Source organism: Gracilinanus agilis, chromosome 2, assembly GCF_016433145.1.
Source record: "Gracilinanus agilis isolate LMUSP501 chromosome 2, AgileGrace, whole genome shotgun sequence".
Lineage (NCBI taxonomy): Eukaryota > Metazoa > Chordata > Mammalia > Didelphimorphia > Didelphidae > Gracilinanus > Gracilinanus agilis.
The window spans coordinates 262,293,318-262,306,492 of NC_058131.1; the positions used below are offsets into that span (position 1 = coordinate 262,293,318).

The following is a 13,175-nucleotide window of genomic DNA, read 5'->3' on the forward strand; positions in this document are numbered from 1 at the left end:
AATCCAAATCCTTTGACTCAAAATCCTTTGTTCTTCCTCCCACACCTCATTTCTGCCTTCAGATAGATGGAGGCTTTTCATTAGATTTGCCTCTCATTACTAATTATTTAATTTTTATTACATTATGATCTGAAAAAGTTGCATTTATTATTTCTGTTTTTTTGCATTTGTTTGCAATGTTTCTATGCCCTGTTAAATGGTCAGTCTTTGTGAATGTACTACGTGCTGATGAAAAGAGGGTGTATATTCCTTTTTGTCCCTATTTATTTTTCTCCAAATATCTATTAATTCTATTTTTTCCCAAGATTTAATTCACATCTCTTACCTCTTTCTCATTTATTTTTTGATTTGATTTATCTAGATCTGATAGAGGAAGGTAAGGTTTTTCATTAGAAAAGGTAGCGTGTAGACATTCCATGTAGCTCTTGAGGACAAGGCTTGTACAGAGAGGTGGCAGTGACAGGAAAGCAGATTTTGTTTCAGTGTAAAAAAAGAGCTTTCTAACCACCAGAAGGGACCAGCAACAGAATGGGTTCATTCTTAGGATACTGCCCTTCCCATCACTGGATGTATTCAAGCAGGGACTGAATACATGGACAGCCACTGTTAAGATATGTCAGAAAGGACTCTCATATGGGATGGGAGGATGAAGTTGGTGACCTGTCGTATTCCTTCCAACATGGAGATTCTAGGAATCACACTGACTTCCATTTGAAATTTTATTTTCACAAAACTTTTCACATCAATTCAATGGTAAGAACATAGCACAGAATTGAGTTTCATATCACAGTGTTTTGAATTGAGAAAAATGCTCAACAAGGAGGATTCCTGAATATCCTCCAAGCCTAGGGACTAGGAAGATTAATTAAAAAACCCAGAATTACTGTCTAATGCCCACCATTTTTTGGAATTAAGTGCATTTTATCTATTGATTCCCCTTTCTGATTAACTCTTAGTTTTGTCTGATTAGCTGGTCTATGACTTTTTGCTCTTGCCACCTTTAACTTTGGTAAAATATAGTATTACCATGCTTTCCCACTAGGTGGTAGACCTAGACTATGAGAAAAAAAAACAAAACAAAACTTAAAGTGTGTAGAATTCAGGAGAGGCCTTTTTTCATTTTCGGCACCCTGGCTGCCCCAATTTTTGCTATTTACAGGAGACCTTTAATCTACACAAAAGAACTGTTGCTTAAATGTTACCTGCAAATTGAAATTTTGAAACCAAATCATTTCTAAATACACAAGAACACTTTAAACCCCTCTTTAGAGGAATGCATTCAAGCAAAGGCTGGGTAATACCTTGTCAGGGTTATAGTAGAAAAGAGGGTCATGGTTTGTTTTGGGACTGCATGAGGTGACTTCAGAGGCTTCTTGTAATTAGAGATCCATGCATCTTTTTGTAAAGCATGATTTAGTTCTTAACATCAATTTTTTAATAAACCCAATTTTTTACCCCAAATCAGAGATATCTGGGTACCATACACCCCATTCCTCACAAAATCACAGAGTTTTAACTTAGAGTAGAGCTCAGAGGTTATCTAGTTCAATTCATACCCAAACAAAAATCTTGTTTATAAATGCCTAATCAATGGTCATCTAACTTTTTTTTGGAAAACCTCCAGTGAGGAAACTTTCTTTTCTTTCTTGCATATTTATACCAAGATGTTCTGCTAGCACTTTGAACTCAACAAATCCAACATTGAACTCACCATCTCTCTCCCTTCCCCCAAATTGCCTCTCTTCCCAATTTCTCAATTTTGAATGGTGGCATTTTGTCCTCCTAATCTTCCAGGCACAAAAACCCTCAAGATCATCTTTGACTGAACCCTTTCTCTGCCTTCTCTGACAGAGTTCCTGAGAGGTTTGAGAAGAAAAATGAGGGTAGGAGATCTGGCCAATATAAAAATCCAGGGAGCCCAAGGCTCCAAATCACCAGAAATGCAGCTCTCATCAATAAGAACTTCTTTTTTTGGCCAAGGAGATGTACCATCACATTGTAGTTTTCATTGTAGGTTTGAAAACTTATCTAACAATTCCAGGCCTCATTAACCTGCCTTCCACTGCACTCCTTAGAGCCCACAGCACATAGCTTTGCCTTTAGTTTGTTGAAATGAATTATATTGTATCTTGATTCTTTTTTCCCCCCACATGAGTCTTGTTTCATCAGTCAGACGATGAGCTTCCTAAGGGTAAGGCCTATGTTTTATGGGTGCTAATCTCCTAGAATGTAGGTTAGCACAGGGCCATCAATATTATTATGCACATGGAAGGTGTATAATCAAGACTTGTTCACTTTATGGGAGAGAGTCTAAATTGTTGGCTATATTGAGGCTTTTGGACTCTTTGTTGATTTTAGTAGTTTCTACTCTCAAGTAGTACCTTTGGATAATTGAGAGTTGGTAGAATCAGTAAGGTGCAGGGAGCAGATTGTAGCCTCAGTTGCTGTCGTAGGATCCTTTTCTTGTAGAAAGATGGAGAAGTTTTGGAGCCAGAAACCATCTCTATGTTTGACCAGTGGCCACTATGCTCTTGTTGACTCTCTTCTCTGAGAGGAAGGCAGATGGGTGTCTCCAAGCTCAAAGAGCAGCAGGGATGTGAATAGCAGCACTTTCTTCTTTTTTCTTTCTCCTTTCTTTTTCTGTCCCAGATTTACCTGGTCAGAAGCCTTGGACCATCTACCTCCCAGATCCATTCAATTGCTATTTGACTTTTCCCTAAGGGAAGAGAAGACACTAATTGCTGATTCTATGAATTGAGACTCCAAGTCTTCTGCACCCAGAAGGCTGGACATAGATGTGGATGGAAAAAAAGTTCTCTACTTTGAGAGAAGGGTTGAGTCTCATACATCCTTTGCAGACTTTTCTATTCCTAGGGCTCTTTGCTCAGTCATCATACTGCTTCTTCTTCACATAAGAACCTCCCAGTTATATCCTCACAGTCCTCAGAGTTTACAATCAAAGACTGGTTATTTTCATTTTACTTAAGGACGGAGGCCAGAGGTATTACTGAATTTTTGTGCCATCTCTTTTTTGCTGAGGTGGTTTGTGTTTTAGGACTAGTTAAGATTTACTCAGTTTATCCTTTCCTTTCTACAAACCAAGTATTCATAATGCCCTCTACTAGCCTTTCTCTGTTCCCTTAGGAGAAGTGTGTAGTGATACTGGAATCCAGTAGAGGGGATGGAACTCACACAGTCTGAGATTGCTGGCACTTTTGGGTTTGGAGATACTGGACTTGGGCACTTGGCCATTTTATGTCAAGTTGTTTTTTCTGTGTCTTTATGAAAAAAAAAAACTTCCCAAATTCCCATTCATGGCCCACTCATAGATGTCTCCTCTGAGGTCCCATTGCTTGAAGTAGGACTGGGATTGTCTTCTTCCTTTGGACTTCCCTCTTCTTCAGTCTGAGCAGAAACCCCTTTCAGTCTCCTCCTTCCTCTTGGTGACTTCTTGGCTACTGCAAACAAGAGCCAGACACTGGAATTAATACCAAGGTAGGTGGAATCGTTCAGAAAAGGGGTTATGTGGGTCATCAGATGTGAGAAACACTGGGAAAATTGGACACTAAGCTAAATCAGATCTGAAGCCAGGGTCTTCCCCCTGCAAATTGCTGAGCAGGTACCTATCACATACTTTCTCTACTGTCCGGCAACCCCTATTCTCCAGAAGTCCTGGGCTTTCTGTTTCTCCAAAGTGACCCACCCAGGATTGTCTTCTCTCACCCTTTCCAATACTCCATTTTTCCAAATTACCTCCTCAATCACAATTCCTAGGCTCTCTAAATGGAATTAGAGAGCCAAATAGCAGGAGAAAAATCTTTGGTAATTGTACTACTAAGATGTGAATGATCCATTGTCCAATTCTTCTGAGTATTTGAAGATAGGAGGCTTGTTAACTTTAAGAGCTCTATAGCTGGTACCATTTAAGGCTGGAAAAGTATAAAGAATCTCAAGCTTTGTGGAGGAGATCCTTTTGAGAAGTACAACCAGATACTTAGTTCCATGTTCCCAGCCAATAAGCATCATTGTCTTCTGGATTGGGGAGGCAGCCATTTCTGGAAGTGCTTTAAAAACCTTCCAGGGGTGGAGGCATTGACTCAGGGCAATGTATTTTCCTGCAGTAGGAGTGTAAGAGGAAGAAAGGAACAATAGAATCTTTACATTTTAGAGCTGGGAGGGTCCTGAGAGGCCTTTAAATTCAGCCCAGCCCAGAGCAGAAATCTCCTTCCCTCAAATGAAGTCAGTTAGTCTCGTCTGGAATTGGTTTTTATTGCCTTAGTTTGGTAATCAGTTCCAAATTTGGGGGCTGGATATGTGGACAATTGGATGGTCAGTTTCCAAAGAAATAGATGACAAGAAAACTCATTCAATATTTAAACTCTATCCAAATACAAATAATTTTTCTTTGGATAATTGCAAAGACAAAGGATAATTCCAAAGGTCATCTTTCTGAAGACCATACAAAGCACTCAAAAGCAACCTAGTATAGTGGAAAATAATGCTGGATTCAGAATCAGAAGACCTACCTCTGCCATTTTCTGGGTGACCCTGGATAAGTCACTTAATCTCTTTGGCTTAGGTTGGGCTAGATGACTCTTCCAGTCTTATCTGTTCTAAGTCTATGATATAGTCAGATTATCCAATCTGAACTTTCTGATTATTTGGATTTTGGAGAAATGATAGTTTTTTTTTTTGTCATAAAAACCCTTGAGGCCACCAAAAACATAGTGTGGTGCTTTCTCTGGAAGTTAGGCCTGCCCCTTTGGTGCTCGGCCCAGGCTGGTTTTCCATTGGCTTAGGTAACTTGTTTTCCTCCTTATCATAAAATTTCCCTTTTATGGAGTAAGAGGCATCCCAGATTGAGTGTCTTTTTAGTGAGCCCTGTTATTGATTTACATGATGTAGAGAAGTAATACTTTCCCCCCGGCCACTTATGGAATAAGAGGTGTAGAGTGATAAGCATTTATTTTTCTGCTGCTATATGTCTAGGGTGCCTGTGCAGGAAGAATTTTCTTTGAAGGTTTGCCTAACTTTGGAGATGTATTTAGGAGATTAGTGGCATCTGCCCACTCTTTATGCTTCCTGTGTGGCAAGCCAGAACCCTTCTGTCTCAGGGTGTAGGCATCCACTTCCATGTTCGTGGCTACCTCAGAATTTAATTTCAGCTCCCTTATAACCAGGGAAACCGTGAAGAATGATTGTTGGTAAGACATTAGAGAAGCCTCCCTCATAGAGCAAGGGGGCACATACTATGGGTTTGTGTGGCTGAGCACATGGGCATGGGCCCTTACTCAGCAAGAAGGAGCAGCTGTGGCCTGGACCCATGGACACTGCTTCATGGTGTAGTTTTCAGGGGATAAGTCAAGCTAGCTCTATGGGAATCCTACCTGATGGTACCCAATTGGTTTTTTTCTCTTAATTTAAATGAGAAGCAAATAAGAGGTAGTAGATTGAGAGCTACTCTATATTCAAATCTTGCCCCTGTTCCATATAAGCTGGGTGGTAAATCATATAATTTGTCATTGTCCCTGGAAGCTTTTTAGAATTACAGGTTGCTGATGAGTTGTTCATCTCTACCAGTGGAGGATGTTGCCACACTGGGAATTACCCACAGTGATTAAAAATACTCATCTGGACCCAAAAAGAAAATACTTGAAATGCTCAGAGGGGAGTTATAACCAAGTCAGAGGGTAACTCCACATCAGAAGCTGATCTCATTTGCTATCACTGTGCAATAAGGAAACTCCATCATGACCAAGATTTCCCAGTCTGAACCAGGAATGTCCTGCTAGTGCCTCATGCTGAATTGTACCAAAGCAAAAAACTGGCTTAATAAACCCACAGCTTCCCTACTGATGGCCCCTCATGGCCTGTCGGTACCATTCTGCAAAACATCTGGTTTGCATGACAAGGCAGGATGCGACCACTGAGCTTGGGACTGCTCAAAGCTTGGTCTTATCAAGGGTAATTTTCTGCTTATTCACCAGTAGGAAATAGCTGTACAACCCTGCCATTGTTGGAAAGTCCGACTGCTACAGCCGGTCTGGAAAATAAACAGAAGTTGCATAAAAGCTTTCTCCAAATGTCAATAGCTTATTGTGGAGTGTGTGGCCTCTGCTGTCAATCCATGTTTCTGGGTATTGCTTGGATAAACACTGAGGGACTCATATGTATTAGCTTATGTGTGAAAAAGGGCTCTTTTAGAACCCTGGTTGCCAAGTTTGGGTGGCTAACCATTAGCAGGAAGTTCCCTGGGCTGGAGAGATACGTGGGGTTCCCAATGTACAGGGGACCGTGTCTTATCACAGGGAACTCAAACCCCAATAGTATCACCTTAGGCAAATGTTTGAGCAGCATGAACTTCATGTGGTGGGAACAAACAGTCAGGCTTTGCCCTCTGTAGCTCTTCCGCTTTTAAATGGAAGTTTAGATCCTAATCCATCAAGCCCAAGGTCTGGGCCCCAGACTTCTGGGAAGGGACTACAATAGTCTCTGACACTTGATTTGGAACCTTTGTTACAGAGCAGGATAATGGTAGCAGTGATGACAATAAATCTCTTTGATACCTTGATGTTTTGGTCTTTGAAAGATTATTTCCATCCATTTTTTTTCTCTCTTCCATAATGCTTTATATCCTTCCAGTTGGAAGTGACCTTATAGATCATTCAGGCTAACTCCTCCTTTTATAGATGAGGAAAAAGAGACCCAGGGAAGAGAAAGGGCAGCCTGGCATGATGTATTCTGCTTGGTAGAATGTAGTTTCCTTGAGGGTTGGAACTGTCTTGTTTTTGCAGTGTGTATCTCCAGTGCAAGTGCTTATCAAGAGGTCTACTATATACTACTTCCACAAACACAAAAGTGAGACTGCCTTTCCTCAAGGCACTTCTATTCTACCAAAGAGGATATAATATGTTTATGGTGATTTATAGCTGATGAAGTTTGAGCTCCTCAGTCCTGGCCCAATATTCAGTTGATCAGGCATACTGGGCTGCCTTACAGTGATTCAGATGGTTTTAGCCATAGCTTTGAGTAGGCAGATAATAAACATACCCAGAATTTCTGTGGGGTAAATTCAAACATGATTAGAAACCAGAAATAACATTTGCTCTCTGAGGTCTAGCTCTCCTTTCCTCCTCTGATCCCCTCTTCTCTCTCCCATAACGTTCCTTACTTGCTTGGGGAAGCCAACTCTCTGCACTTGGCCCTTTCCCCTTATACCTTTACTCCACGGATCTTGTTCACGTTTGCGTTTCTTGGGCAATCCCTGTATTTTATCCTTCACACAAAAATACCTGAGGTCTTCTCCCTGGATTTCTTGCTTGGCTTCTGGGTCATAATTAGGAGCCACCTGGAGCAGATGAGAGACATTGCTTAGTTCAGGACAGAGTATCTTTTAGTCCAAAATCATAGAATTAGAAAGTTTGAGCTAGATGAATTTAGAGATCAAGGAGTCCAACCATAAACTATGGCTCGGAAAGAGTAACATCCCAGGCGTGTATAGTTAGTAGCTAGGCTGGGATTTGAACTGTTCTTCTGACTTCAGATATATTGCTTGGTTCCATCCTTCCTTTCATGTTATCTTCCCAAGTCATTCTCATCCAACTCTCTTCCCCTTTGGTACCCCTAAGTCCCAGGAAGCAGGTACAAACCTCACTGTCTGAGGTATCCAGCTCATCAGACTCTGTCTTCGTGGACTCCATATGGTTGGTATCTGTAAGGAATGAGAAAGAATGTCAGGCTCTTGTTTTTAGTGAATAATGGCTTACAAGGTCAGCTCTTCAAGGTCTCCATCCTATTTCATTGCAATAATGGTCTTTAACTTCATCAGAATTCTTTAGTATAGAAATCTCCACTGTAACAGATCCAGCAAGTGGTTGGTGAGAATGGGGGAACCCATTACCTCTCTAGGCCAAGCAGGACAAGTCTAATCTTTATTCCATATGACAGTCCTTGAAATAGTTGATCACAGCTCTTATGTCCTTCTGGGCTTTTCCTCTCTAGACTAAACATTATTTAATTGATCCTCATGTAAAGTGGACTCAAGACCCTTCACCATTCTAATTTCTCTCTTTGGACAGTCCAAAGCTTACCAATGTCCTTCTTAAGCCACAGATCCCAGGATACTCTAGTGGCCTGACTAGGACACAGTAGAAGTTGCTATCATCTTCTTCCTGGAAGCTATACATGTCTTAATGGAACCCAAAGCTAATGCATTAACTTTTTAGCTCCCCCATTATGTTTTTGACTCTTATAGAGCTTGCAGTCCACAAAATTACTTATTTTCAATTTTCAAATAGACCATTATCTATCAGATATATTTATATGTATATGTCATATCTCATATCTCTATATCTCAGTCTATATCTCTCTGTTCTTGTGTTTGTGAAGTTTGAGTGGTCCCCCCACCATTGCAGCCTATGTTGGATGATAACCTTTATCTCTATCCTTCTGAAAGCCTACTTCCAAGTAGGGTCCACTTGACATACAGAAGTTCTGTCATTGCTTCTGTATCTGGGGTAGAAGGCAGAATAGTTAGTGTGACACGACACGTCCAACTGAACTCATCATGTTCCCCCACAAAACTCTTCTTCCTCCCTAACTTTCCTGTTACTGAAAGTGCTACTATCCTCTCAGTCATCCAGGATGACAACCTAGGTATCATCCTTGAATCTTCATCCTCTCTCAACACCCCAACTCCCTATCAAATCTATTGCCAATCTATTTAAATTTGAAGTACTTCTCATTTTATAGTCTCCTCTCTATTGATTCTGTCACCTTTGACACTGTCTCCACTGGTAATCCATCTTCTTTCCATTGATATTGTCAATACCTTAGTGCAGATACCTATAATTTCATGCCCAGATTATTGAAATAAGCTGCTGGCTGGTCTCCTTGCCTCTTATCTCCCCTTCTCTCAGCTGTCAAATAAATCTTCCTAAAGACTTCCTAAAGTCTGATCTTATCACGACCCTGTTTGAAAAGCCAAATGGTTCCACATTATCCCTATTTCTCTATTCTAGTTCCAGTTGTGTTAGTTCCCTCGAGGGGAGGGATCACCTCCATGATCAGATATAGAATAGATTCTGGCATTTAAAACCCTATATATCCTGACCCCTTCCTACCTTTCTAGTCTTCTCACATCTTATTCCTCCCCCATGCCCTCTGTGATCCAATGACATTGCCCTCTTTGCTGTCCCTGAACAGAGACCTTCTATTCCCCACTCCATGCTTTTTTAAAAAAAATTTTCTACTAACTGTCCCCTTTGCCTAGAATTCTCTCTCTTCTCACTCCCTCCTCCTGGCTTCTTTAAAGTCTTATTTAAAGAAGTAGCCAGGTAGCTCAATGGAAAGAAAGCCAGTCCTAGAGATGGGAGGATTCTGGGTTCAAATCTGAACTCAGATACTTCCTTGCTGTGTGACCCTGGGCAAATCACTTCACCCCAATTGTCTAGCACCCACCACTTTTCTGCCTTGGAACTGACAGTATCAATTCTAAGGTAGAGGATAAAAGTTTTATTTAAAAAAATTAAAAATAAAGTCTTAGCTAAAGTCTTACCTTTTGCAAGGTCTTTCCCAGTTCTCCTCAATCTTAGTTCCTTTCCCATAAGATTTCTCCTGTATATGTATCTTGTTTGTACACAGTTGTTACAAATTGTTCCTCCTATTAGACTGGGAGCTTCTTGAGAGCAAGGGCTGGGGTTTATTAATATTATTATTTGTCTTTCTTTGTAACAGTAGTTCTTGGCGCAGTGTGTTTCAATGGAAGTGCTTAATAGATGCTTGCGGACATCAATTATAGGGTCTCCTAAATAAGATTCACAGCCATTCATGAGAGTCAAACCTAATCATCTCCACCGAAATAACTTGAGAGTATGAAGAACACTTCTTATCCAGATTAATATATAGCTGGATGAACTACCAATTGAATTGGTTCAGCAGTATAACCAACACAGATGGACATTTAATTAGGTCCAGAATTGAGTAGCAGGAAGAATAGGTTGGATTTCATTTGGGAAATTGCCCAGCCCTTAAATTCCCCTGTCTTCCCTTTGAAACAAAAATCAACAAGTTAAGTCAACAAACATTGATTTGGCTCCTATGATGTGTCGTACTATGTGCCAGGAATAGAAAGGAGGGCAAAACCAGCCCCTGCCCACAAGGAGCTGACTCACAATTTAATGCAATTTAATGGGGAGAAAATATACAAATAATTAATATCAACAGAAAACCTACAGCATAAACCAGTGATACCCCAAAGAGGGAAGACATCAATAAGGAGGCCTGGTAAAGGCTCCTTACAGAAGGTGAGATTTTAGCTGATCCTTGAAGAAATAGAGGGAAGCTAGAAGGCAGGGGCTGAGAAAGGAGAGAATTCCAGGCATGGAGGGGGCAACCAGTGAAAATTCATGGAGTTAAGACCAGAGTGTTTTGAGGGAGGAATGGCATCTATCATGGCTAGAAGAGTATGTGGAAGGCAGAAAAATGTAAGAAGACTAGAGAAGTAGGAATGGGCCAGGTGATGAAGAACTTTAAAAGTCAAACAGAGGAATTTATATTCCATTTTGGAGGCAATGGAGAGCTGCTGGAGTCCACTGAATGGGGAAGAGGGAGTGACATTATGAGATCTTCACATTAGGAAGGCCAGTTAGACAGATGAGTAGAAGATGGACTGGAGAAGAGAGAGAGACTTGAAATAGCAAGACCAAGCTTTTGCAATAGCTCAGGTGTGAGATGGTGAGGGCTTACACCAGAGTGATGATGCAACAAGTGTCAAAGCAGTCTTGTTCCTAGGAGCAGTGACTAGAGGAAGGCACTGGCACGATTAGTAAAACTCTGGAAAACAGCTGTTTTGTCACCCTTGAATCTTTTCCTCTTCAGCTTACCTGTTCTGAGCTCCTTCAGAAGATCATGATTGCAAGATTTCAAACCCCTTTATTATCTTTGGTGTCTGTCATCAGTTTATACTACAATTAGATGTACAATGATAACTACAATGTCAAAGTAATTACTAAAATGAACCTAGAACTGAAGCTAATATTCCTGACCTACCTGGTTGCAAGTCTCAGCTAAAATATCCACCTTTTGTAAGAAGTCTTTCCCATGAGACTTTTAAAGATGGATGCAAAGTGAAGTGAGCAGAACCAGGAAAACACAGTAACAGTAGTATTGTATGATGATCAACTGTGAATGAATGTGAACTTGGTTATTCTCTGTAATACAGTGATCTAAGACAAATCCAAAGGACTTAGGATGGAAACTATTACCCACCTCCAGAAAATGAATTGATGGAATCCGAATGCAGATTGAAGCATACCTTTTTTAGACTTTCTTTTTCTTTATTTAAGTCTTTTCTTTCACAATGTGGTTAATATGGAAATATGTTTTATATGACTGCACATGTATAATATATATCAAATTGCTTACCCTCTCAAGGAGAGGAGAAGAGAGGGAGAGAAGGAGAGAATTAGGAACTCAAATTTAAAAAGATTACCTTCTGTCTTAGAATTAATATGAAATATTGGTTCCAAGGCAGAAGAGTAGTAAGGAGTAGGTTTTTGGGGTTAAGTGACTTGTGTAGGGGCACACAGCATAGAATGGAACTCAAGATAAAAAAATGTTGAAAAAAACTACACGTAATTGAAAAAAAAGAAAAAAAGTCTTTTCTCCCCCACCTTCTTAATGCTGATGCCTTTTCTCTGATGACAATCAACAGTATACCCTGCAAGTATCTTGTGTACATAGTTGTTTCTATGTTGCTTTCTTTGTTAGACTATGAATTCCTTGAGAGCAAGAATTGTTTTTTACCTTTCTTAGCAACTTCAGTGCTTAGTACAGTGCCTGGCGCATATTGACTACTTTCTCTCACTCTTACTACATAACCAGCCCACCTCCCTTACCAGTCATCCTTATCCTAGATTATGTCTTATTATTCTTTCATAACCAGAATGTCAATATGGATGTGGTTCATTTCCTCCAGCAATATGTCAATTCATCAACCATTGGCCAAATAACTCACATTAAGAATATGAACAATTAAATTAATGTTTGTATACTATATAAGAACTGTGTAAATAGTACCTTCTGTACCCTGAATCATCATTATAGAAGCTGAAGGGAGAGAGGAGCACATAAGACTGAGGACTGTTTTGTATTCAATTTCCTAGGTCTCAGTTCTCTCCCCTGCTCCCTGCAAACAATCATCATTTAGTGGGATGCCAACTCTGGCAGTGCTCCTCCCTGCATATGACTAGGATGGCAGATACAGTCTCTAAGTTCATAGCATATTTGAATAATAATAGCAGTCTTTCTGTCTCATCAGGGTATAACTCTTGAAAGTGGTTTGCAAAATGTCTTAGAGTGAATTTGTATTCTTTACTAGCCACAGTGTCACCTGATCTACACTGAAGTAGACAGGATAGAGATAATTATCCTCATTTTACAGTCACTCTTCTACCATCCATCTCTTAGGGACTCCAACCTTTTGCTTTTAGACACCTTGCTAGACTGGAATGGGATTCATCCCTCTCTTGGGAAATATAAAGCCAGATCAAAGAAAACCTGTAACCTCCGAGAGGGGCCTCCTCTTTGACTTGCCATTCACTGGCACCTCAGGGCAAAAGGACATATCAATCCCATTTCTGAGAGTGTATTTTGGTGTAGGAAGAAGGAGGGAACCTGGAGAGCAAGAGGCAAAGGCCCAGCATCCAGGAAAGGGGACCTAGGAAAGTCAAAGTCAAGTTTTCCTGATTTCCGAGTTTTCCAAGGGTTGATGCAACTCATGACCTGACTTCCTGGCAGATAGCATGGGGGGATTCCACTAAAAGGAGGAAATCTCAAAGATGGGAAGAGGTAGAAAGAATATTCTAGAGTCTTGGTCACATAATACAATGCTGAAATCCAAAACTGAAAGGCCATCTATCTGCTTTAGCTCCCCACTAGCCTGGCAAATATCTAAGCTACTCAGGCTACCCTTAATGAGTTGTATCATAGTTCTCTAGTCACATGGTATTTCTATAGTACTTTATATTTTTCAAGCAATTCTACTTACAAAATTATTTATTGTTTTCCAAATACATTTACCTCTCTGTTATCCAATCTTCCTAATACCTGCATGAGATAGGCAAGATAGATTTGTTCTTTTCCCCATTTTACAGATAATGAAATAGAGGCTTAAA

The 13,175-nt window shown here is 40.3% G+C and overlaps 1 protein-coding gene across 1 annotated transcript in view; it reads right to left on the reverse strand.

Moving 5' to 3' along the window:
- Positions 1-3,312: 3,312 nt before the first annotated feature.
- RBBP8NL (RBBP8 N-terminal like) overlaps positions 3,313-13,175 on the reverse strand; it is a 38,200-nt gene continuing 28,337 nt past the window's right edge. Inside the window, exons 11-13 of the mRNA XM_044661159.1 lie at positions 7,650-7,711; positions 7,219-7,348; positions 3,313-3,458 (exon numbers count right to left, since the gene is read on the reverse strand). Coding sequence (XP_044517094.1) covers positions 3,313-3,458; positions 7,219-7,348; positions 7,650-7,711 — 338 coding nt within the window. The remainder of the gene's footprint in view (positions 3,459-7,218; positions 7,349-7,649; positions 7,712-13,175) is intronic.